At 35.6% G+C, this 26,201-nt stretch overlaps 2 protein-coding genes and 1 pseudogene across 2 annotated transcripts in view; 1 reads left to right on the forward strand and 2 right to left on the reverse strand.

The window, feature by feature from the left end:
• The first annotated feature begins 3,139 nt into the window (after positions 1-3,139).
• On the forward strand, positions 3,140-3,829 carry LOC112133825 (large ribosomal subunit protein uL22-like; annotated as a pseudogene).
• Positions 3,830-7,814: 3,985 nt separating this feature from the next.
• On the reverse strand, positions 7,815-21,499 carry KIAA0408 (KIAA0408 ortholog). The gene is made up of 5 exons (XM_024248904.3): positions 21,335-21,499; positions 17,490-17,852; positions 17,322-17,401; positions 13,902-15,234; positions 7,815-11,792 (listed from the first exon to the last, which is right to left on the reverse strand). The coding sequence occupies exons 1-5, from the start codon at positions 21,467-21,469 to the stop codon at positions 11,619-11,621; spliced, it is 2,085 nt and encodes a 694-aa protein (XP_024104672.3). The 5' UTR covers positions 21,470-21,499; the 3' UTR covers positions 7,815-11,618.
• Positions 21,463-26,201, reverse strand: part of MTCL3 (MTCL family member 3) — a 65,392-nt gene continuing 60,653 nt past the window's right edge. Inside the window, exon 8 of the mRNA XM_054558140.2 lies at positions 21,463-21,589. Within this exon, the coding sequence (XP_054414115.1) occupies positions 21,578-21,589 (12 nt within the window). The 3' untranslated portion in view covers positions 21,463-21,577. The remainder of the gene's footprint in view (positions 21,590-26,201) is intronic.

Below are 26,201 nucleotides of genomic sequence, written 5' to 3' on the forward strand. Positions count from 1 at the left end.
TAAGTATCACCCTTGCCACCCACTAAATATTCTATTTTGTGTGTATAGTTACCATTTTTTCCATTTACACATTTAAAGTGTAATAATTTTAAAATTATATTTCCAACGGGAAACACATATTGTGATTTAATACAGAAAGTTTGAATCATAAATTTGATATTGGGTAAAATAGGAAAGACAATTTAAAAATTTTAGTACAATTAGAAATCTGCAAAGATTGGAGAGATGAGACCTTCCCAAGGAAATTGATGGTGAAAAATATCACAGACAATTCTCTTTACTACTGGTAGTAGGTGGATGCCATCTAAAAATAGTAGATATACTCAGAGGCATATTTAAAATAGCTTTAATATTGTGTAACTGTCAAAGGTTTGATCCTTTATATCTTTCAGTGGATAAAATCCTGAGAATAATTACATAAATCTTCATTGTTTTTTGTGGGTAACATAAAAATAAACTGTTCAAACGAGAAAACATTGTATTAACAAAAGAAAAAAATATTCGCTAGGAATGAAAACCACAATTGAAAAGCCAAAATTACTTGATAATTAACTTAAAGCCTATTTACAATAACAACAACAACAAACCCCAGTCAAACAAAAACTTGGTAAATTCCACACTGAAGTTAAGGTCAAACTTGTGTGGAGCTTAACAATAAACTGGTAAAGGCTGGGCACGGTGGCTCATGCCTGTTATCTCAGCACTTTGGGAGGCCGAGGCGGGGCGGATCACGAGGTCAGGAGATCGAGACCATCCTGGCTAACACGGTGAAACCCCGTCTGTATTAAAAGTACAAAAAAAAAAAAAAAATTAGCCAGGCATGGTGGCGGGCGCCTGTAGTCCTGGCTACTCAGGAGGCTGAGGCAGGGGAATGGCGTGAACCCAGGAAGCAGAGCTTTCAGTGAGCAGAGACCGTGCCACGGCACTCCAGCCTGGACGACAGAGCTAGAGTCCGTCTCAAAAAAATAAAAAAATAGAAAATTAAAAATAAACTGGTAAAGTGAAAAAGCCATACCTATTAAATGATACCCAACGAAACAATTCTAACATTGAAGAAGGATAACCTGGAATGATTGGCTGACAGAGGAATCATAACCTTGCTATTTAGTTTACATTGGAAATAATGGACAATAATAATTTAGGAATGTAGTTATTGATCTTTGTCCACTAATTTTAAAAGGATAATTTATACTGAAATAACTGGTACAAATAATTTTTAAAGATATTTGAGATTTAAAAAAATGAATGTAATAACACATATAGATGGGTGTATGCATGGAAACAAATCTGTGATGCTGACATTGGCGGGAAAGGTAGCATTTCTGTATCCTGCATGAATCAGCAGCCCTGCAGTCACTCACTAATAATATCTCTCCTCAAAGAGTTTGTCTCTTGGTTTTCTTGTTTTTTTTTGTTGTTTGTTTCTTTTCTATTTTGGGACAGAGTCTTGCTCTGTCGCCCAGGCTGGAGTGCAATGGCATGGTCTCAGCTCACTGCAACCTCCACCTCCCAGGGTCAAGTGATTATCCTGCTTTAGCCTCCCAAGTAGCTGGGATTACAGGCGCCTGCCAATACACCCGGCTAATTTTTGTATTTTTAGTAAAGACTGGGTTTCACCGTGTTAGTTAGGCTAGTCACGAACGTCTCTTGGTTTTCTTTGTGCTTTACTGAGCTGGAAAGAAATGCTGGATTTTGTTTAATATTAGTAGAAAAAAACATTTAGATGCTTATCTTTTTAGATTAATCCATAAGGAAATGGGAGATGAGGCCAGGTGTGGTGGCTTATGCCTGTAATCCCAGCACTTTGGGAGGCCGAGGTGGGTGGATCACTTGAGGTCAGGAGCTCAGGACCAGCCTGGCTGACACGGTGAAACCCCATCTCTACTAAAAATACAAAAAATTAGCCAGATGTGGTGGCTGGCGCCTGTAATCCCAGTTACTCAGGAGGCTGAGGTGGGAGAATCACTTGAATCTGGGAGGTGGAGTTTGCAGTGAACTGAAATCTGGCCACTGCACTCCAGCCCGGGCGACAGAGCAAGACTCTGTCTCAAAAAAAAAAAAAAAAAAGAAAAGAAAAAAAGAAAAGAAATGGGAGATGAGTTTGAAAACTTGCCTTTTGACATATGTATTTGTTGGCTTAGGCAGAGAAAAACACTGATCAGATTTTCAATTATTGGAATTACTCTCTTTTTAAAGTGGAGAACTAAAAAACTTTTCATGACAATGCCTGAAACACAGGTTAAAATGACTAATTATTGTTTTGCCTAATGGTAAACTGGTTCTCAAAGTTGGCTTATTCAGCCAAGACATTTTAAGGGTAACTTCTCTGTGAAAGTGAAATTGTTAAAGCTTTCATTGGTGAATTACATTTCACTTTTAATTCTGTGCAATAAGATTGCAACAGAATTCTGTGCAATAAGATTGCAACAGAATTCTGTGCAATAAGATTGCAACAGAATTAAAGTGTGAGAGCTGTGAAGAGTTTTATCGACAATAAAATTTTGAACACTTAATTCAACTACATAAAATTAAAGTCTAGGTAATTTGTTATTTTTCCTCCTTCAAAAAGGCCCTTCAACTATTGTTTTCCTAAGACAATAGAAGAGACAGCCTTATGATATTTCACATGATGCAAGTCCTTTGACCTTTTGTTATTAATTTAATTGATAATAAAATTAATTTTAAGCCTGTTAAATATTTATTTAACAGGATTAAAATCTTTAATTCTTCTTTAATTCTGTTAACAGAATTTCTACCAGCGGTCATCTGAAATATTACAGTGTGCTATCTCTTTAGTAGTATTCTGGTCATCTTGTCTTAGTGATTATAAAATTTTCAAAACAACAAGAAAACAGTTTCAATTTGTATGCACATTTTTCAGTGGATTCAGGTTCTCAAAATATGCTGACACCAGAACAGAAATTACTGTACCATATATATTCAGGTCAGCTCAAGTTTTTGAAATAAGTAAATTTAGTGCAGCAAAAATTAGGCATGTGCAGCAAAAAGTCTGCCCTCTTAATCCAGCTGTGACTAAACGAAGAGTCAGAGAAGAAAAACTTTTTTTTTTTTTTTTTTTGCTGATAACAAGTAATATTTACAAATTTAATTAATTCACTGTTCTCCTAAGCGGCCTGAGGTGATCTATGAAAACAGTTTGCTATTCACTTGACCTAGAAAACTCCACAAAATCATGCAAACCAACAGGTTCAAATCTTTGTGTTCATTTTAAGAACACTCATGAGTCTGCCCAGGCCATCAAGGGTATGCACATACAAAAAGCCACTAAATATGTCACTTTATAGAAACAGTGTTCACTATTCTGATGTTACAAGGGTGGAGTTGATAAGTGTGTCCAGGACAAACAGTGGGGTTGGACACAGGGTCAGTGGTCCAAAAAGAGTGCTGAATTTTTGCTGCACGTGCTTAAAAATGCAGAGTTATGCTCAGTGAACTTAAGGTTGTAGACAGAGATTCTCTGGTCATCGAGCATATCCAGTTGAACAAAGCACTCAGGATGCGCCGCTGGACTTACAGAGCTCGTGGTCTGATTAAATCCATACATTAACTCCCCTGCCACACTGAGATGATCCTTACACAAAAGAAACAGATTGTTCTAAACCGGAAGAGGTGGATCCACCGGAGAAAAAGAGATCCCAGAAGAAACTGAAGAAACAAAAACTTGTGGTGTGAGAATAATAAAATAAAATACACGCAAACAAAAGTTAAAAAAAAAAGACATCTTGTTAATTCTTTTATTGTTTTTTGAGACACAGTTTCATTCTGCCTCCCAGGCTAGAGTGCAATGGCGCAATCTCGGCTCACAGCAACCTCCGTCTCCTGGGTTCAAGTGATCTCATGCCTCAACCTTCCGAGTAGCTGGGATTACAGGTGTTTGCCACCACACTTGGCTAATTTTTGTATTTTTAGTAGAGACAGGGTTTCTCCATTTTGGCCAGGCTGGTCTCAAACTCCCGACCTCAACTGATCTGCCCGCCTCTGCCTTCCAAAGTGCTCAGATTACAGGTGTGAGCCACCGTGCCCGGCTGAAATCTTAATTCATTCAAGGTAATCTGTGCTGGCATCTTTCTAAGTGCTTGGCATAATCAGTGAATGAAGCAGATAGAATCCTGGTTTGTTTATAAACATTTTCAAGTTAAAACCCTTCAAAGTTAAAGATTTTTCTCTTAACAATGGGCTTCTTTAGATACTATCAGAGACCTTTGAAGGACTATTTCTTTTCTCTCCAATTAGAGAAAACTTACTGGAAACAGTCAAGAAACACTGATTTAGATGCTCTTTAATTTCTCTAAGGACCTAGGTAGTTAATCTGAGAATCAGAAGGCTCTTAGGATGAGTGTGAAAGAAGTCAGTTGATAGAATTGGGTGACCTCCAGGGATATCTGTCTGGCACAGATCCACCTGGAGGCATCTCCTGTTCCCACAACAGAAGGAAGTAGCCCTGTGGCAGAAAGTTTCTGTTCTTAGAGCCTGGCCTTTCTCACTGGACAGTAGTGGGTCAACACTGGATATTCTTGCTCTTGGGGTCCCTTTTCCTGTGCTCCATGCAGCCCATCACCCCACCTGTAGATGGAGCTCAGGACTGGTTCATTCAGTTTCACTGCCTTTGCTGATACTCATATGGCATTTCTTTCTCCATGAGACTGTATATATTCCTACCAGTGCAGTACAGGTGTTCCCTATTCTCATCTACTTCATATTTATATAGACAATTTTAAGTAATTTTATAAGTTATAAAAATGGTCCTACTCTTTAATTATGTGCCTATTTTTGATTTTAATTGAAGAAAAATATATTTTCTAATTTTTGTTCTTATTGTCAATTATGTGAAAGTATAGATGGTTTATTTTATTTATTACATTATCAGTTAAAGTTTTAGGTTCTAGGGATAGAGTCACAAGAAAATGACAATAAATGGAAAGTGGAGAGAAAAGAGAGGCTCAGTCCCCACCTCATCATCTTTGTGTCTTTTTCAGTCTCTCACAGTGAGGCCTTCTGATGGTTTCCTATAATTTTTTTTCTGAAAATATCCCGGATGAGGGCTTAAGCTGCATGGAGCCTCCATTTATTTCAGCTTAGTGGTGATTACTGTCCTAGTTGCCTGCAAATGGGTCCTCATTTGCCACTGTAGTCTTTTTAGGTTCCAACTTTAGTCAAGATGTGATGTGCTGGTAAACACCTCTCAATTCCTATTTCCAATGGGCCTGCCTCCCTACCTCAGGCTATATCTCTTAACTTTCCTACATGCTGGTCCCCAGGACTGGGATTCTTGATCTCAGATCTTGCATTTGCCAATTTTTTTTCCCCCCTGGACACTTTATTCTACCCTGGCGCAGAGTCAGGTCTCTGCTGTTTTAGGAAGAGATCTCCTTGAGGATGGACTGCGTATCTGACCTGTGAGCACTGTCCACCCTGGAGTCCTTGGTGTAGTGCTTTTCCCAGCCCCTGGATCTGTCTGGGAAGCCTAGATGCTTGCTTTTGTTAAGTAGAATACCTCATTAATTCATTTAGCTCTGGCTCTGTGGGCTACATGGCCACCATCTTTAACTAGGTAGCATGCCAGGTCTCAGTATCTCTCTCCTTACCTCTGCTTTTCTAGGAAGAATCTTTATTCCCAATCATTTACCTCCTGAGTTTTCACAGATGGAGACTTTTGCCCCCTATTACTCCTACATGTGGCTTCCTCTAAAGAATATTGTGGGTGCTTCTCTGGCTTTCATTGCAAATGAACTATTTTACTACAGGTATCATTAACTCAAAAAACCCTTTATTGGGTTAATTTTAAACAGAAAATTTTAAGAAAATATTCAAATAAACAAATATATAATTCAGGTTAGACAATTTGGTGTTGAGACTGGTCAGCATTATGTAAGAAAAAATCTGCAGATCGCAAATAGCTGGATTAAATTTGTTTAATGATTCTTATAAAATTGCCATGAGTAAGTAATTGAAAAATAAAGCTTCAAAAAGAAACTGGCAGCAGAGCACAATTGCAGTCACATTGCTTAACAACAGGGATATGATCTGAGAAACGTGTTCTCAGGTGATTTCATCACTGAGTGAACATCACAGAGTGTACTTATATAAATCTAGATGGTAGGCTTGATGGTATAATCTATTGCTCCTAGGCTACAAACCTGTACAGCATGTTACTGTACTGAATACTAAAGGCAATTATAACACAATGATATCTGTATATGTAAACATAGAAAAAGTATAGCAAAAATATTTTATTATAATCTTATCATCATATATGTGCATTGAACTGATTTGTGCAGCATGTGACTGTAATTTTGAGTGAGGTTTATATTGGAAATTACTGTATGCTTGCTATGGTTTGAATACGTACCTCCAAAATTCATGTTGAAACTTAATCTCCAATATTAAGAGGTAGGGCCTTTAGGAGGTGATTGGATTATGAAGGCTCCTCTTTCATGAATGGGATTTAAGGCCCTTATAAAAGAAGCATCACACAGCATTCAGCTGCTTCTTGCTATTCTGCTGTTTCTCCATTTTTGGCCCCTTCTGCCATATAAAGACACAGCAATAAGGCACCACCTTGAAAGCACACAGCAGCCCTCACCAGACACTGAATCTGCTTGCAGCTTGATCTTGGACTTCCCAGCCTCCAGAATTGTAGAGAAATAAATTTCTGTTCTTTATAAATAACCCAGTCTCAAGTGTTTTGTTATAGCAGCACAAATGAGCCAAGATAATACTTCAAGCAAACTGCTTTTATTTATTCTGGAGTATATGTAACTTATGAAGTGTGAAACTATTCTGATTCTTTTGAAGATTGAGGTCAGGATTCAGTTGATGCCAGAGATGAATACTGATTGGCTATTTATTGGTTTTACTTCAACATCATGTCCTACATACAAAATTTATATAAAATCAGAGCATAGGCATTAAAAGTGGAAATATTTTGTTAAAGCTTTGTTCACAACTTCTTGAATTTCATAAAACCATTTAAGTCAGGGGTGATGACTTTTGATGATCATTGAAAGAAGGAATCAACAGAAACTCCCAATGAGAGCAAGATAAACAATTTGTGTCATGTATAAAATGAACAAAACAAAAATGAAAAAGAACTGTTCAATCTTTTTTTTTGTCTTCTCTTCCTTGGAAAAATAGCCTGAGCTAGGAGTCTGAAGAGCCATCTATTTAACTATCATCTTCAAAAATATTTATTCTAAATATTATCTTGACTACTTAATTTTTCCTTCTTACTTAGAAATCACAATGCCTGCCTTGTAGTTTGTTGTAAGAAGCAGACAAGTCGTGGAATATGAATTTGCTTTGCAAACAATAAGGTCATAGATGCACATGGGACATTTATACAGGAGAGCAGATCATGAGTGAGCCCAGGCTTGGATTCTGTCCCTGCAGCCTTGGCAGCCATGCAGACCTCTTTGAATCTCAGGTTTCCCACCTCTAAATGAACTTGTTCTGAGTTCGTAGGTCCCTCAAAATCTAAACCGTTACCTACTTTCTAGATTTCTTCGTAGCTTCATATAAACAGATTTTTTTCCTAAGAATTTGTTAATTTAACCTATTGGATTAATAAGATCATTGAAACGTGTATCAGATTTTAAGTATCATGATTTTATTCCCAATAAAACAAAAAATTATTTTCTATGATGAATATGCATACATTAAAAATGACGAGAAATCATTTTTGGTACTTGTCTGAAGAACTCCTCATCCCCAATTTTTGCCTTTTTTGCTTTGCAAAGCACATTTTCTTGTAGGAACATATTTTCAGGGTAAGATGAACAAGTCATAGTTATAAGTTCTTTTTTTTTTTTTTTTTTGAGACAGCGTCTCACTCTGTCACCCAGGCTGGAGTGCAGTGGCATAATCTCTGCTCACTGCAAGCTCTGCCTCCCGGGTTCATGCCATTCTCCTGCCTCAGCCTCCTGAGTAGCTGGTGACCGCCACCACTACAGGTGACCGCCACCACGCCTGGCTAATTTTTTGTATTTTTAGCAGAAAGGGGATTTCACCGTGATGAAACCAGGATAGTCTCCATCTCCTGACCTCGTGATCCCCCCACCTTGGCCTCCCAAAGTGCTGGGATTACAGGCATGAGCCACTGCACCCACCAGTTGTAAGTTCTGATACATGTACTTGCTACTTAAGAAAAACATGCTGAATTTAAAGCAAATAGTAGTGTAATAAAAAAATCTGATTTTCCTGAAAATGGTTTAATTTTATGACGTGAATGCAAATCTTAGAAGTAAAAACTTTTTTCAAAGACTTTTATCAGACTCAATTAGCAGTTAAATGGGTAGACAGAGGATGCAGTGTACGAGAAGCCATATGGAGTTTTGGGTGGCCAGGAGCAGGAAGTCAGGCAGGTTTGGCTTCAATTCTACTATCTAGAGATATTTTGGAAGAAGCTAGAGTGAACTGTGTACATATATGAGTTTAGATTTCATAAGACACTTAGGTTTACTGGAGTTCACTGCAGAAAATGAGGGAAAGAAAAATGTTCTCGATGTATACAAATGCCACAGACAGTTGCTTTTATGCCTACTTTATTTGATATCTTCTAATGGCTGAAGGAGATTTCAATATCAAGTAGTTGTTTATCACAAATGTGCCTAAAAATAATTTTAAAGATCTTTGCAGGGAAGCAGAAACTCTTTTAAGTCCAGATGTTTTCTCAGGATAACTAAACCTGGTAAAATCACCTATGTAGAAGTAAATAATATTTTATGGCCACATCTGCAAAATGAAATGTGATCATCTTCATTGTCGATATAAAAACAAATGAAAGTTATGGGTAATTTTTGATAAAATGAATTATACAAAGCATCATTTATATTTTTATATTTGGCTTTGGGACATAAGGCAATATGGAGAACTTATGTGACACCGACACAAACACACACTCACACACACACACACACACACACACACAGAAACTCAAGTACTCCTCTCTGCCTCATCCTTATTCCTTTCTGAGATCAGCCCATAATGTCAGTAATCCTCTGCTGAACTAAAATAATATTTTTGCTCCAAAAGTCTGCTAGGGAAAACATCTATTAATATATGTTTTTAAATCAAATATTTCCAGAAATGCTTACAAGTCCCTTTAAATCTAGCAATGATAGCATAATAAAGGGCATATTCTAGGGAAGAAAATGCCCACCTAAAGTAGAAATTTACCAGTTAAAAATCACAAAACATCAAAAACTATTTTCAAGGATTATTTCCATTTACCTAATAGGTTTTCCATTTAAAAATTATAAAATATTTAAAAAGAGAAAACAGAACATTCAAATAACCTTAGTTTTTCAGTTTTACAATCAAGGAATTGGACTAGATGCTAATTTTTTTTTTCTCAGCTCTAACTATAATTTTAGTCAACATAAAAAGACATTAAAATGTGTCCCACTGGTTCATTCAACTGTTAATAGAAAAAAGTGGCTTAAAATCGTGAAGTCTGAAAGTATAGCCGTTCTAATTTACAGATAACAAAGGCAAGTCCTAGGAAGAAAAGTGACCACCAAAGGGCATCCATCCATTCAGAGATCAATCAATGTCACTGTTTTCAAATCTGCCTGATCATCAATATTTTGCTTTGTTTTGTTTTGTTTTGTTAATGGTTCTGGAGTCCCAGTCCCTACCCCTGGAAATTTTGCTTTAGTAATATGGGGTGAGATCAGAAATTTCATTTTTTTAAAGAGATCCTCAATATTCTAAGGAACCACAGATCATACCAGACTACTTGGGATACAGTGGTGAAGAGGAACAGATAGGTTGCACAGTCCTTGGGCAGGCTCTCCATTGTCACATAACAGCATTTTCCTAACAAGTCTGTCATTTTATGACCCAGGGTTCCACTTTCCTGGTGTTTTCTCCCCTCTAACTGGAAAGCATATTATGAGAGTGATATTACTTGGTGTCTAGTTTACTTTCCTTTGATAGCTTCCTGTGGAAAAGGATCTTCCTGAAGGAAATAAGAATTAAAAGAGTAGATTTATAGACCTTAGTTACCATCCAATACAAATCACTGTAGACCTTTAATTCCACTTAACTACCGAAACTGTCCTTACAGTAAAGTATGAATCTAGACATCACCATGCTACAGTTTTGAGCCTTTCAAGGAAGTCTGCAATTTGAAAATTATTTTCTTTACCTCAGGTCATGGGGTACAATGAAGTGAATTTCTCTAAATGGTTCAAATACATCATAAGGAGATGGCTCTTGGAATACATTTGGCATAAGAATTTCTTAGTAAAAGAAAAGCTTAAATATAATTAATATCTAATAACATAACATAATTGGTTTTATACAGTGACAGTAGAGAGCAAAGTTCCTTCTAAAATCTTCCATTTAGAATTCCAAGCTCCTCAACATTCATATTTCTGTCAGTTTTCAATATAGATTTTATGTGTTCACTGTATGCAAACTGTAGCCAAAATATATATTTCTATTCCTGATGCTACTGTGGATGTCAAGGTTTAGTTTAAGCCTTTTTTTTTTGTAGCAAACTATGAGAAGTGTAATTTCAGCTTTCAAAGAAATATTATTCCTGATCTTCCTTGTTAGTAAAAAAGTAACTTAGTTTGTTATCTATTAATTTTAAGGAAAAGGTTAGAAAAAGGAAAAAATAATAAATGACTTACCTCTAAGTATGTATGACTCCATGTTAAAGCAGCTAAACTAAAAGCTTACCACAACTTAAAGAAAAACTAAAATTCAACATCATTCCGTTTCTTTTTGCATCCCATTTAGGAAACGTTTGTTGCTGAGGCTGACAAAATAAATTCATTATTTAATCATGTCATTTATAATGCAGTCTCATGGTACTGTCTCTGAGGATCAAATATTCAGTTAAAGCCATACTAGACTACCAAATAATATATAAAACATTTATGAACATTTTATGCTTGCTTTACAAGGCTGATCTATTAAACTTGTGACATTTTTATTTAAAAAGAATAAACAAGAATATCAATGTTATTATTTTATCCTTATATGGGTTAAGAAATTATTTATGAGTTGTCTTTAGAAATCTACCAATGTTAGATCTGTGCATAATTCTTCTTTTTCATTGTAGCTGGGGGCCAAGGAAGTGGTCAATTAATATTTGTACCACAAATGCCTTAAGTGGATACCTATTAAAAGGTATACAAAATATAAACAGTACTGCATATTTTCAAAACTTTTAAATAAACACAAAGAATATATAGGTATACATGTTATAATTTCAAAGTCAACACTAGCACATGTTTTTCATATCTAAATACATACTAGGATACTTCCTATTTCAACACATGCACCTACAAACACATGGCCATGCACATAACCTTACTTTCTGCCACTTGCAACAAAGAATATACAATATTGTACATTGTTTCAACTTATATTGGAAAATTAATGAGGATGGCATTAAAAAATTCTGATCTAAGAAATCAAAATACAGGAAGATAATTATTCCTTAGATTAAAAACACTGAAGACTGATGGAAAGTTAAGATTCAAATTGCTTGTCGGAAGAGAACAGGTCCGCCTGTAAACACTCAGAATGCTCTGTTTGACAAGTGGGACTAGAACTTCTGTAATACAGCAATCCAGGCCAAAGACTTAAACCATCGATGCTTCGGATCGCAGAGAAATGGTATAGTTGTGGGTAGTTCTCCGCAAGGCAGGGGGTGCAGATGGAGATCTGGATGCCCATCTGGAGGGGAGACGACGATTTGCTGGTCTAGCAGGTCGGGAAAATCCTTTTCCATGTGAGGCGTTCACTGACATGGATTCCTAGGACACAAGTAAAAACATTCCTCTCACTCTCTGGGTACCAACAATAGGCTTAATATATGATGAATCTCAACTATAAGATTAGTCCGTTAGTAAATTTACAAGAAAGAAAAAGCATTGAAAACTAAAGAAGGTACTTGTCTAATATTTGTGGTTTTGAATGTTTTAAAGCAATTCAATTTTAATATGGAATATGACATTTGATAATTTTGTACCTTTCCTCACACTGACAAATTTTAATACAGTTAATCTCTTTGTAGAACTAATGATGAGCTCAGGATTTAAAATTTCAAGTTAAATAACTTGAATATCATGGAAATACAGATGTTTCTTAGTGGGCTGTTGGTATGTTACAGTGTTATTTAAAAATAAAAAGATAATTTATAAAAGAAACTGTTCATTTATGTCAAATTACTAACACTTTTAGAGGTGATAAGCAAAAGGCACACAAACCAAATGATTAATCTGATGCTTTTTTTTTCACTATCACTGGCACTATCTATCAAAACCTTAAAATTATCATTAAAATACTTTTAAATGCATCGTCATTCTAATTACTAATACAAAATTGCTATCTCTTGGGCATGTTCTGATGAGAGAAAACCTTTTCCATCACTTTTCTTCTCTTTCTTTTATTTTCTTCCTTCTTTCCTTTTAATGGAAAAAAAGCATTCCTTGGTCCTTAAAATTAAAACAAAAGTACAAAGCTTCCATGACACACTTTATACACTTGGTTCTTATTGACCCTTCTTAGACCCCACAAAGCCTGTGCTCTTTCATCTGAGCTAGGCAGTGAGGATGGCCTCCTATTTCTACTATTTTAGCCATGGTCTGACAGTAAACTGCAGTTTCTTTTTCTTTTTGGAGACTTATTTTCTAGATTTGTTCCCACAGGAGGAAGAACAAAACACAAAAACAAAAACTGCTCCTAAGGATCTACAGTAGAGGACCTCCCTGCCAAACTCCCAATGAATGCAAAAAGGGAAATCACCTAGTATTATTTCTTGTTAGTTAACAAGAATTTTGTTTGGTTATTGTACAGATATATCTATTTCCCATCTTTAGCTACAGGACCTTGCGGGCATTGATGGGCTCAATTAAAAAGCAGAGAAATACAAAAGCAGGATACTTTCTGCACCTTATAAAAACAGGCAAGATTTCTCATAAGATGGATGAAAACTGATATTTTTGCAGGGTTTGAAATCCACATAGTAGTTTTTTACACCAGAAGGAAGCAACTTGCATAATAGTTTAAAACCATGCTGCATACCACTGCATTCTATGAAACTAGGAGTTCTGAAGTATTGGTTAATAATAACAATATGTTACCTTGTAATTTTTGTTAGCTTCTTAAAAATTATATGAGTAAAAGAGAGTGTTGTATAACTTTTCTTTGTAAATACCAATTTCTGTGACCTCTTTTTCTCTTATAACTAATGAAGATTAAACTCTTTCATAAATAGGAACAAAAAAGATAACAGTTTACTTAAAATGTCCATTTGAGTGGGGTTGTTTTGGTCAATTTCTATGCTAAGAATACATACAAATAAGAATAACCTTATTGATATATACTATCTTTTAGTTCCACAGATAAAAGGACTCTATTAGGCACTGTTTTAAATGATGTGTATTTCTCATATTCATATTAATGTGAATCCTACGAGAAAGAACATGAGTCAAATGCTGAGAATGACTGAACCAATCATAGCTAATAACTGAAAAGTGAAAACGATTTTTAAAATATTTTCCATACACTTAAAAAAGAACCTTTAAAATAATGAAATTCTATAAATCGAGAAATGTTCATTCTGAGCATTTTTTCAAGAAAGAACAAACATTTGATCTTCTTCAGTTTCCTAAATCCACTTACTGTATTTATGTTATCCCATTTCAGAATTTTTCAAAAGTTACAATGTACTATTGTCAGTCTTAAAAACTACACCTTCAAGGTTCATGTTGAGTTATATTTATTTACAAACAGGGTCAAGAGGCTAAGAAGAGTCCAAAACTTGTGCCCTCATTCTGTTTATATGAATTGGACATATAAACATGATTCAGAGCCATTGCTAATATGGATGCTACCAAATTATGTTATATTTGCTTTCTCACCTCTGTTATCTTTTTCGGATATATTCCTTGCTTCATTTCCTGTCCCCCCCAAACAGCTGTCTTTTGCTGAAACTCTTGTTCCATTTGGAGCATTTCTAAATGCTGACTTAATGTGGCACCACCACTGACATCAGAATTACATTTGGTCCAATTATCCTGGAAGCACTTAGAATTTTGCAATGCAGACTCTGTTGCTGTCTCATAGGTTTTCAGCAGCTTTTCCACAACACCATAATTTGACCTGGGATCAGCTGACCTCGGACGGCCAGACAAATTACTTGGTCTCCAGTCATGCTCGTGGAGCATATTCCGATAACTGCGAGGACTTAGGTGTCCCTGCATTTGTCTTACTAGGCCTGTTGTGGATTTCTTGATGGGATTATCAGGCACATTTTCCATGGACACAGGCGTGTGGGCATTGGTTTTCCAAATACCAGATACATCGTTACTTTGTGATATGCTACCTGTGTGAGTAGATGAGTTATCACAGGGCTTGAGATCCTCCAATGATTTTGAGCAGCTGTGATTTTGCTGTATTGCCTGACAATTTCTATCTGTTCTAAATACAGTTCTGTTAAATTCATCAGTCTTTGCTGCCAGCTTCTCATTCCTTGTAGTCCTTTCAAAGCCACAATTGAAATTTCTAAGTGGGCTACTGCTCTCTGCTACTGAGGAGCTACAGTCATTACTTACATGAAGATCAGGATGAGATTTAGCAGGGTGAGCTGGGATCACCATTTCATATTTTGGATTACTGGGGGTAGAGCAGGTTTTCTGAAACCACGAAGTAGAGGGGCTCCTTTTTGCACCTATCCCAATGTCACATGACCACATGCTAAGTCCAACATCTTCATTACTTGGAGGCTTGCTATCTATTTTGACTTCTGGTACCAAAGAGGAAAAGATGGTACCATCTTTCAAAGTTTTCCCTTCATTTGGATACAACATAGACATCTCATGTTGTCTCAAAGGGAAGTGAGGGTTGTAATTCCTTTTACTTCGACCCTCATGGGGCACCCAGCTGTTGTGGTCTAACCTTTCCTTCCATCTTCCACAGGCTTGTTCAGAATCTGAGCTGGGAAAATTTCGAGAGGTGCTTCTTGGAGGAGGAACTGGTGGAGTTTCATTTCTTTTCAAATCGATTGTATCAATTCCACATTTTTTCGTAGAATTGCTCTGGAGCACATTGGTACAGCTCAGATTCTTCCTATTTTTCTGTTTTTCTTTTTCTAAACTGATTGGAAGAATGCACTGGTCATTGTTGATCATGGGGTCCCCATGAGGTGTATTAGTTACATTTGGCATTTCCTGGAGAAAAGAATCTGACTTCATCCTAAACAATGATAAAACATGGTATATTGGTTATAACTTTATTTAGAATAAGCTCTCAAAAGCAACCATAGCTAAAGCAATGAGTTTCTGCTATAAGAAAAGGATTCACAACTGCCTCATACATCATTTTTATATAAATCTCCCAGTCAAAAACTTCAAGTCGTTTTATGGTGGAATGAAGTCTACCTCTCTCAGTGTTATATTCAATGCTCTATATACTCTGACTCAAACTCTTTCCAAACTCGTCTCTCATTTTCACTATTACCTGAGACTTCACCTACCCTCAGATTAAACTATGTAGTCTTCTGGGTTTCTGCTACTGGCATTTATCTCTCTGTAGCTTTTATCTTGCCATTCCCTTACCTCCTCTCTGCCTGCTGAATTCTTACTCATTATGTAATGTGAGCTCAAGTTCTTCTCCTTGAATTTGAAATAATATTTTAAGTAGTCAGATAGAAATCTGAATAAAAGTGCAATGAGACATGAGTAATTCCAAATGGAAAGTGTCATTTGGGCTTGAAAAAAAGTAAAATTTTTTTGGATGACTTGAGTAAAAGGCATATAGGATTGAAGTAAAAGGCAAAAGGATTAAATACTATGGCTACTCGAAGGAAAATGAGTACTTTGATATGGATTAATTATAAAGCAGAGTGGGGAGGATAATGAAAAATGAGAGAGAAATATTAGGTCATGTCAAATTGTAATGTCTTTGAATTACAAATATCTTGAACCTTGTTCTAAAGTCCATGGGGTGACAGTAAGAACTTTATATTAGGTGTGATTTATACAAGAAAATTGGCAAGTAAGTCTTTTCTGAGTTATATTAAATAAAAAGCTAAATATCACAATTCAAACTTAATCACACTGATAAATATAAATCATATTTATACCTCTTCAAATTATAAAAGATTATGGGATAGCTTACAATACAATGTGGATAAATACCTATTAACAGAGAATAGAAACAAAGCTAAATGGGCAAATAGAGGACAAAGTTATGTTTAAAACATGATTGGCTAAGAAAATCTATTGCAAGTCAGCACAAAAATTCTTTCTGAGCTTCCTAACAACTAATGAAAAATAAGGGAATGTAGGAAGCATACTGACCCACGAGGAGAGATAAATGTTGATCCTAGAATAATCCATCTTTACTAAACTTGTAGAGAATTCCAATGTGTTTGTTAATTTGGCTAAAACTTACTGTTAAGTATACACTGTTTCCAAATGGAAACAGCATTTTTTGTGGCATGCATACATGTGTACATATTTATAATATGTTGTTCTGAAAAGTATGTAGGCCTCCATTACATAAATACGAATAGAAGCAAAATAAAGTGCTCTTAAGCATTAAATATTTTAGTAGAACATGATTATATAAGCAAAACGCCACACTGTTAATTCTGACATCGTTTAATGATACGTTTAACTGAATTAGCCCAGTTGCACACTTTCATTGTCCAAATGCTCAGAATGAGAAAGAACTACTTTAGAGGTTACTTACTGATTTTTTATGGAGGGTCTACCTTAATTAAACACGAAAAAGAGTAAAGTATTACTAATAGTCAGATTACAAAGAGAACTGGAAGATTTGCTTTAAGAATTAGTGAACAGAGAAATATACAATTACAGTTTCTGGCCTGGTGTGGTGGCTCATGCCTGTAATCCCAGCACTTTGGGAGGCTGAGGCAGGGGGATTATTTGAGGTCAGGAGTTCGAGACCATGCTGGCCAACATGGTGAAATCCCGTCTCTACTAAAAATAGAAAAAAACTAGCTGGGCGTGGTGGTGTATGCCTGTAGTCCCAGCTGCTTGGGAGGCTGAGGTAGGAGAATCGCTTGAACCTGGGAGGCGGAGGCTGCAGTGAGCCGAGATCATGCCACTGCTTTCCAGCCTGGGAGACAGAGCGAGATTACATCTCAAAAACAAACAAGCAAACAAAAAATTAAAGTTTCTATCTCCCACCCTAGATAATACATTTTAATAACTCATTAGTTCTTACATGTAAGGAGGAGGCAGTTTGGAGTCATTAACTAAAAACAATATTCTTTTTTATTTACCCATCTAAAATAATCAGATGTACCAGCCTACCTTCTATGGTTAGACCGCTTTCGAATTTCCTCTTGAAAGCTGCATAATTCCTCACTAACCTTCGCAAGTTCTTCAAGAGCCTTTACACATATAAGCAACAGCCCGTTAGCACTTTGAAATGTAAATATTTCTTTAAAAACAGTTCTAGGCCAATCACATCTTACTTACTGTATTGAGGGCGCCAGAACAGCTCTTGCTCTCTTCCTCAGAAGTCCTTAGGTCAGGCCAGGCCTCACATTCCTTTTGGTTGTCTGTAGCCAAAGGATCCAAAAACCCTACTTTTGATTTTTTTGTTGCTTTTTGTTCCTTACACATTTGATTTCCTCCACTGACTAAGCTCTGCTCTCTTTTATTTTCTTTTCTCAGACCATCTTTGTGATTCGTCCTTATAAATTCACATTGTCCTAAATCGGGGTAATTTGGGGAAGATTCTGTCACTTTGTCTGGAATGGTCTTCTCATGGTAAAGATCAATGATCTTAGCACGTTCATTCATATTGATTTTCCTCCGAAGCTTTACTTCCTGGCAAAGCTGTAAGAAAAATAAAACAAAATTAAAACTTCTTTTCCCCTAATTCACTTTGTTAATATTCTTGATACTAAGCAAACCTCTTTGAGTTCTCTTTGCCATATTAAAATATACTTCCTGGGTATTAATGCTTCGGCCTCCAAATAACGCCTCTAAAATATGGATTAGCTGGAACAAGTTTGATGAAACATAAAGGCTACTTTTGGTAGGGCAACACATGGATGCTAATTCTTTTGACTAGCAATCAATCATTCAAAAATAAAATAAATCTGTATCTGTATATAAATACAGAAACACTGTCACAAAATTAGAATGACCTGAATCAATTACTGGCCATATTATATAATTGCTTTCAGAGAGATGCAAGAATTTAACATTAAAGTCATAGTTTTCAAATGTCTGGTCCTACTTGTACACTAACATTTAACTGTCTAAATGCTTGACAGTCTCAGATAGTAAGTCAACTTATTCTTGTTCTCTAAACAGTCACTTGTCAGTCAAAAGATGTTTCCTTTGGTTGGTCAATTACATTGATGAGGGCTAGATATTACTGAGATTTTTTAAAAATGTCAAAGTGATACACATTTTTTAAATGTTTCTCATCCAGATTAAAACAAATATGACAATACCCTATGTGATATAATAGAACTGCAAGGCTTTGATCATCTATTAGTCTGTATTAAGATAGAACCCAGATTACTTCTTTATGAGATCTTAGTTGAACCTGCACACACTCATTCAGTTCACTTCTGAATAGAGGAAAGAAATGGCTTTCTCTTTAGGCTTGAGTCATGTAAAAGCTTGTCAAACTTCAAAAGAGACTGTCAGATGACTATCAAAGCAAATGACTCTATGTTTAACAGCCACAATCAATATCTACACTGCATGTATTATTCAAGTAATAAAATAGATTTATTGCTGCTTAATACCTACCGATAACTCGGTTGAGAGAAGCACTAGAGTTGATGCCTGAAAAATATACAGTGTATTTATTTTTCTAATGCTTATAAATTTATTAGTATTTATTGTATGAAGTCAGGATAGCATCAAACTGCAGCTGTGAATTGATTGTTTGGTCCCTGCCAAATTATTTGTACTGAACTTCTGTGGGCATTATGGTTTGAGCTGACCTTGAGGGATATAAGAAGGAACCCTAAAAAGTGACATGTTAAATCTAAGGATGCTGTTGGTGACACTGTCCTGTTTTTGAGAAGTCATGAGTGAAAACAAAATTGCTTTAGTTGCAAAACCAGGGGAAAATGTGCTATTCCTGGGAAATAAGTTTGCCTTATCATTTGAATTTGAAGGTATATGCACCTGATAATTTTTGTTAGTTACTAGAAAGACTCACTGGTTCATTTCATATATGATCCTTCCTCCTGTCTTCAGCTCATCTTTCCATTTTTGTTTTTGCATATTTTATATCATACCTAACTTTATGCCATCTTAAATTTTCTTGAGTTAGGTGAGGTATGAATCAACAAATAACAATGTTATTGATGGAAAACTATTTTGTACAAAGGAATCTATGTTACTTGGTACGCAGCCCTTGTCAATGGTTATCTGATTATTCTACCAAAGGATACAGGCAGGAGACTACAGTGTGAAAAAAAAAAAAACAAAAGCCCAGACGTCTATAAGTTCTATCCAGAATTTCTATCTGGATTATTTCAAATTTCAAATGATCCAAATATGAACATCTTGGTTTTGCCATAGCAAATGCAATGACTGTGGATAGTGGCTGAACAGGGAACTATGAGCATCTTAATAGCCAATACTGCATCCTCTCATTAGATATTATCACTTAAAATCACTGAAGATATATGGGCATACCTGGGAAACTACAGTTCTCTAGTACATGGCTTAATAATTTACATCTGATTTAACATACAGAACTTTGTGATAAATGTTAAACAAATACAGTCTTTTATGCTTGTGGCAGGAGATTATTTTTCCAAGTGTTGATTTCTTAATTTTAGTTTAGTTATGGAGCTGTATAGCACAGGCAGCAAAACATAGCTACTCTCCAAGATAAAAAAAATATGACAGCCCTTTTGTCTCCCTGATACAGAAAGGGATGTTATCTCTATGAGGTATAATTTGATGTTTAAAGCATATTTCATGCCTGCTAATTGATAAGGCTAATATTTACCATAGATGAACTCTATAGAATTGTCAGAATAATTATTGGACAGTAAGAAATTTAATCAGACAGCAGCTTCTTTTAACTACATGGCTTTAAAAATTGGCTAGACTAATCCTGCATCCCTTAGTTATTTTGCTGGGATTCTAGAATTGTCTGAGACTGTTATGAACTGAACTTCCCAAACATTTGGAAGGCAATGACCTAGGACTACAGGTCAGTTTCTGATTGCACTGGAGTTTTGGATTCTGATTTGACCAGGGAATCTCTTTGTTGATCCAATCTGAGTATTGGTAGAGGGGTTAAAGGAGCAAGCAGGACACATTTTCCAAACTATAGAGGGACAAGAAGCATATATTCTCCTTTAATCCCTAATCATACACTACATGCCTGCCTTCTCAGCTCTATTTTAGAGGAAGGGCTTAATAGTTACTTTTCTTCAGCTTTCTTCCTATTATGCCAATTCATATTTTATTCACAGTCAATTACATGGCTGTTAATAAGAAACATGACTGTACTATAAACACATAAAGCATTTACTTTGCCTGCAAAAAAGGCCAAGAAGTCTTAAAATAACAACTTTGGTAATGCGCATAAAACCATATAAAGTCAATACTAAGGATGTTACCAAAAGAAAGCAAGATAAGCATAAATTATTTCCAGTTGGTGCAAAAGCTTGAATATACATCAATGCAAATGCTTGAAGGAAATATTTCAGGGTCAACAGACTGAGGGAGGGTTGACGGGAGCAAAAGGACTGTGTCAGAGTCCTGATATGTCATTTTTCATAACTCCTTTTCCAATAAATATGCCACTAAATGTGCACATCTTGATAGAATAAATCTCATGTCTACTGCCATTTTCTGTTTGATATATGATACTCCTTTTAATTATACTGAGTTATCTAACATGTAATTTCCTTTAATAGATATTACTCATAAATCTTAGGAAAGATCTATGTTATAATGCCCAACTATAATTTTGCTAATCTATGTCCCACCAAGTATATCTTTCTTGCATTTTACTCCTGGCCCTGGTATTTGAAAATTCATGCAAAATACATACCTCACTTTTGCTAAAAAAGCTCTCTAGCCAGAAAATAATAAGTTGAAACATTATAGAGTGACATTTCAAATGCTTAATTTTCATGCAATGATATAAAATAATCCTTACAATACCATTGGATAAGATTATGCTATTTTTGTTCTAGTAAATGTCACTGAGAAATGTACCTCTTAGGTGGAATAAGGAAAACAAAAACAGTTTCCAATACAAAACAGTCAACAGAATTTTCATCCTGCACTTAAACATTATAGTACATCCAAAACAAATTAAAGTGTACCTCTTCTATTTTCTTCTGCATAATCTTCCATTGACTTTCCCATTCCTTTCTTTCATTGTCAAACTGGTCCAGTAATTCCATCTTTTCCTTATGCCAGTTAGTCTCTGTGTTCTCCCACTGCTTATGTAGGTCCATGGCAACAGTGTAAGTGTCGGCGAAGAAGTGTTTCTGCTCCTCTCTGCCTCCTCTTAACTGTTTCTTGGAAGCTTGAAGTTGTTTTATTTGAAGCAGTCTCACTTGCCTTTAAAATAAAGCCTAATATAAACATAACAAGAGAGAGTTCCAAATCCATGTGCTTTCTGGAAATGTATTTTATCATTTTGTCGAGCCATTGACATAAACAAACTATAGGAAAATTGGACTCAAAAGAAAAGAGATGACAACAGTCTACTTAAGAAGAAGAAACTAACACAGTCAATAAAGTAATAAGTATTGTCCAAAGTTTTTTCCCTTTCTGAGACCAGACAGCAAAATTATAGTGGACAAGATGATTAAATGTGCATGTGAGATATAATCATCCCTTTAACCACTTACTCTAAAAATAGATTTTTTCATGAATATCTAAGAGCGTAAGCATACAATTCAAATGTATGGTCACATCTACACACTGTGACAGATTCTGCTGCAATAAAATTATTCTTTCTGTTCTGATGCAACCTGATTATATATTCTTATGACTTAAATTCCTGAAACAGAGCTGGTTTGCAGTCTTAATTCTATATTCAGAGATCAAGCCTGTGCCAAATGTCATTACTGTGTTACTTATTAAGACCCCAAAGTTGGTAGTCAACTTAGGACTGATGCATCATCCAGAAACTAATCTAAATTATGAAAAATATATTCATTATGTCACTTCATCAAGGAAAATCTAGAAGTATCAAAACTATCCTGTGAAATATACGTTAAAATTTATCCATGCTCTCTTTTCCTTTGAATACGCTATATACCATAAATTGCTTAGGATATTGAATACAGGGAACTGAAGAAAACATTTTGCTCAGTTTTCAGGGAATCCTCTATTACATTAAGTAGTGACTGAAATAATTAATTTTCTAGCCTTCAGGGATGTGTATTTAAGGTTTGAAGTCACAATTTAAAATACCAGCTATGTAACTGGTATAAGTCTAAAATTTCTGAGATTTAGTTTTTTGCATTAAAATGGGGATAGTCATAGAACTGTTAAAAAGATTAAATGGCATACTGAATGCAAAGTAGTTTGAGAAATTTAACAAAGTTTTCTATATTTTGCTTTACAAAATTTCATTGTGACTTCAATTAAAAATAATTTTGTATTAAATAAGTCGTGTGCCTTTTTAGGGGGTAGAAAAGCATGTTTAAAATGTTTGAATCTCTGTTTAAGATAATTATGCCTATAAGATGTCTAACTCTTCAGTCACTAAGCCATTATCAAAATGCTATAACTTACTGGTGGCAGCTAATGCTAATTACGGACAAAGATCCCAACAGTCAATAGCTTTGTGGGTGCTGGCACTGCCGAATTAAGCCCACATACTCAAGCAGCAAGCGCCAATTTTGTATTCACAGAAGATAACTGCATATTTCATATCCTAAATATAAGCTAAATATCGAAGACTAATTTTATTTTTGTCAGACTGTTGTGAACATACATATCTGACTGGTAAACAGTTTTGAATATATATTTTTTGAGTCACGATCAATGAATTAGAGTAGAATAAGAATGAAAAATGTTAGCTATATATGCAGGGTTCTACCTTCAAAACACCCTAATAATTTTGGGATCTATATTGTTACTTTACTCTCAAACTATTTACTAAAGATACTTTGATAATTTTTTCCTATGTCTTTGGCACTAGCACTATTATGATTAATTCAGTCACGAAAAATACATAATTTCAGATCTGGCTATTAAAGGTGCTATCATATCTCATTTTATCCAGTTGGCCATGCTCAATTTCTGACCTCATTTCTCCACCTCTTCTGTCACTCCTTTCTTTGCTATCTTCCCCACATATAAACCAGTAACCACAAGTACTTGCCATAATAAATGTCAGTGAAGAACAAATAAAACGAAGATGGTAAAGAACATACAGAGTTTTGGTATTTGTTTGTTTTGGCTAATCTAATTTCCATTGATCTTGATCTTGAATACCTAGTCATCTTTTAGGTTCATCTAACAATTCTTCCTAGGAAATGCAGACAGTGCTTGTCTTGAAACTAGCAGACTGCTTTAAAACTATATGTAATTAACTGTGTGGTGAAACTACCTTGCTGACTAGAAAGTATTTGCTACTGGAACTTCTTAGGAAGAATGGTGTGGTTTGAGATCATAAGAGATAAATGCAGATTTAACCAAAGAAACTAAAAAAGGATGCAGACTAATTTCAAGCTACCTGGAAAAGAGGAGCTATGATAAATCCATGTTTTATCCCAACTGTCTTTAAACACTGGAAATGTTCAGAAATCACCATAAAGTCTTTTCTGCAATTATGTAGCAAACGGCTCCAATTTTTCCTTCTATTCCTAACTCTTCTTGAATCGCTTCCATGCTACTGTTGAAAGATGCCAGGCTTTCCTTTCTCTTTTTAACCTACCAGAAGATCATTCAGGAATACCCTAAATCAGTCTTGCTCTTGATAACAAGACTATATCTAAACCCAGGTAACAGTCGTGAAGCAGATCGAATCCTGCACCAATTTGCAAAGAGCCAAACTCATCCCTTAATATGGAGAAGGACCAATGTATGGAGCTTTTCCTTTCCAGGCCCAGAGCAATTGCTAGTGCCAAAAAATGTAATAGTTATGGATCAGAAACAAGCCTTTGCAAGAACATTTCTATAGAGCAATATCTGTGCCAATTTTTTGTGGAAGGATTTGGCCTTCTTAGCATCTCAGTCTTGTCGTAAATATAATGTTAGATGTAACGCAGCCAAACATATTGCTTCCACCTCTAAATATAAAGTAGGGGGAGGAGGCATAGAATTGTTTTGGAGATTAAGTGAGCAAAAGGGAAAAATGCTTAAAATAAGTGCCTAAACACTGCTCTGGATCATAGCAAATGCCTGATAAATACTTGCTTCTTGTTTTCTTCCTTCTGTCCTTTGTTCCCTCCCTTCCTCTTCTTGTCTTTCCTCCCTCCTTCCCTTTCTCCTCTCTTTTCTCCATCTATCCCTCTCCCTGTTGTTCTCTGGAAAAAAAAACTGATTATTTTGATCTTTATTTTAAAACGAGATAGAAGCCAGTGTAATTGTGTGAACTCTCATATTCTCCATGATCTTCTTTTGCCTTTTTTCAAATATTTTAAAGATACATGTCACATATTTAAAGAAAAAAGTTTTATTGTTAGTAAAAATGTGAACAGATCTTATGTAAAACTGCTTTTGTTATAAATCTGACTTAAATATTACAAAAAAATCAAACTGAAGGGGCAACTTTGTAGAGACAGAATGTTTCGTAATGAGAAGTTATGGGGTAAAGTGGTTCAGCAGATTCAAAAACTCAATTTAAGTGCTCTCTACTGGGGCAAAAATAAAAGTTCTTTTTGTTCCTAGTTGTCACTCATTTTCTCCCACAGATACTGGCATCTATGTGGGAGAGAAAGAAGGATTTCTGCTATCTGCGTCCCCTACCCCATATCTCTTTGGCTCTCCAGTTTATGTTGTTCCTTCTAGAATTCCATTTCAGAATAAAAATTTATTAGAGCAAATGTAAGAGGACACAGTGAGCTGCATTACTTAGTCACACACCCCAACTCTAAACCAGCATTGCATAATCCCTTTTAACTTACTTCCCCTTTCCAGGGCTGAAAGCCAGAATTATAAAGAGTTGTGAGTGGGTTGCATAAGTATGGTGATGGGAGGCAAATAGTTCTGCTAGCCTTCCGGCCCTACCAGTAAGCAAAGTTTAAGAGTAACACACAAGTCTCACAAGAAATTATTTTCACCCCCAAATTAGCCTCAGTTTGGTCATGGCAGCAATTCTTTCTCTGAGGGGTGGTCCATTCTTAGGACACCCTGGTCACTACCCTTTCAACCTCCATCTCGCCCATTGAAAACTGGACTGCAGCCAAACAAACTAAACAGCGTTCCTTAGGGGCAGCTGCTCCATTGCTACTTCTCTCTTTTTAGATTATTGTTTAGAGTACTTGTTTCTTGCTCTCCTTATTTCCTTTTGTTAAACATATCACTTTTCATATAATTAAAGATTTTTCATTTATAGGAGGTTACATATTCCAATAGAAATGCCACACACAGTAGGTACTGCTAATCTCACAATTCCTAGAAGACTCATTTGGCCTGAAGATGATTTGCTTCTGCTTAACTTTGATGGATTAGGAATTCCCCAGCTTATAACCTATCAGAGTAATATACCATTTACCTCCTAAATTCTCTATCCCTTTCTCCAGGCTATTACAATCACTTGAATTATTTCAATGAATTAATAAATCTCATTCCTATTGTTCACTTGCAATTGAATCTTTCCAAAGACCACCATGATTTGATTTTGTTACAGAGTAAAAGGGAAATTTTTTTCATTGCTGTTTATTGCTGTTTTAGCACATTTCTCATGCTCCAACAAGGTCAAAGAGACACTACCACATGCAATTCCGAATGAACCAACTTTACCGTTTCATTTAATTATCTTCTTCCTTGTTTTCTTTACAGTTATTTACTCAAATTAGAAAACATCCAAGCTGTATGCACACTGATTTTACTTAACTTATAAAATGTAAACTTTAAAAGCAAACATTTGATTTGAGTAAACAAATGTCTAAAACTAACCATCGTGAACAAAAGACATAGTGGTAAGTTTCCCTCCTAACCGTAGATTATTCACTTATGAATGGCATAGACTTCAGCTCAAATTACAGAAACACTAACTCTACAGTG

The sequence above is a fragment of the Pongo abelii genome, chromosome 5, assembly GCF_028885655.2.
Source record: "Pongo abelii isolate AG06213 chromosome 5, NHGRI_mPonAbe1-v2.0_pri, whole genome shotgun sequence".
Taxonomy (NCBI): domain Eukaryota; kingdom Metazoa; phylum Chordata; class Mammalia; order Primates; family Hominidae; genus Pongo; species Pongo abelii.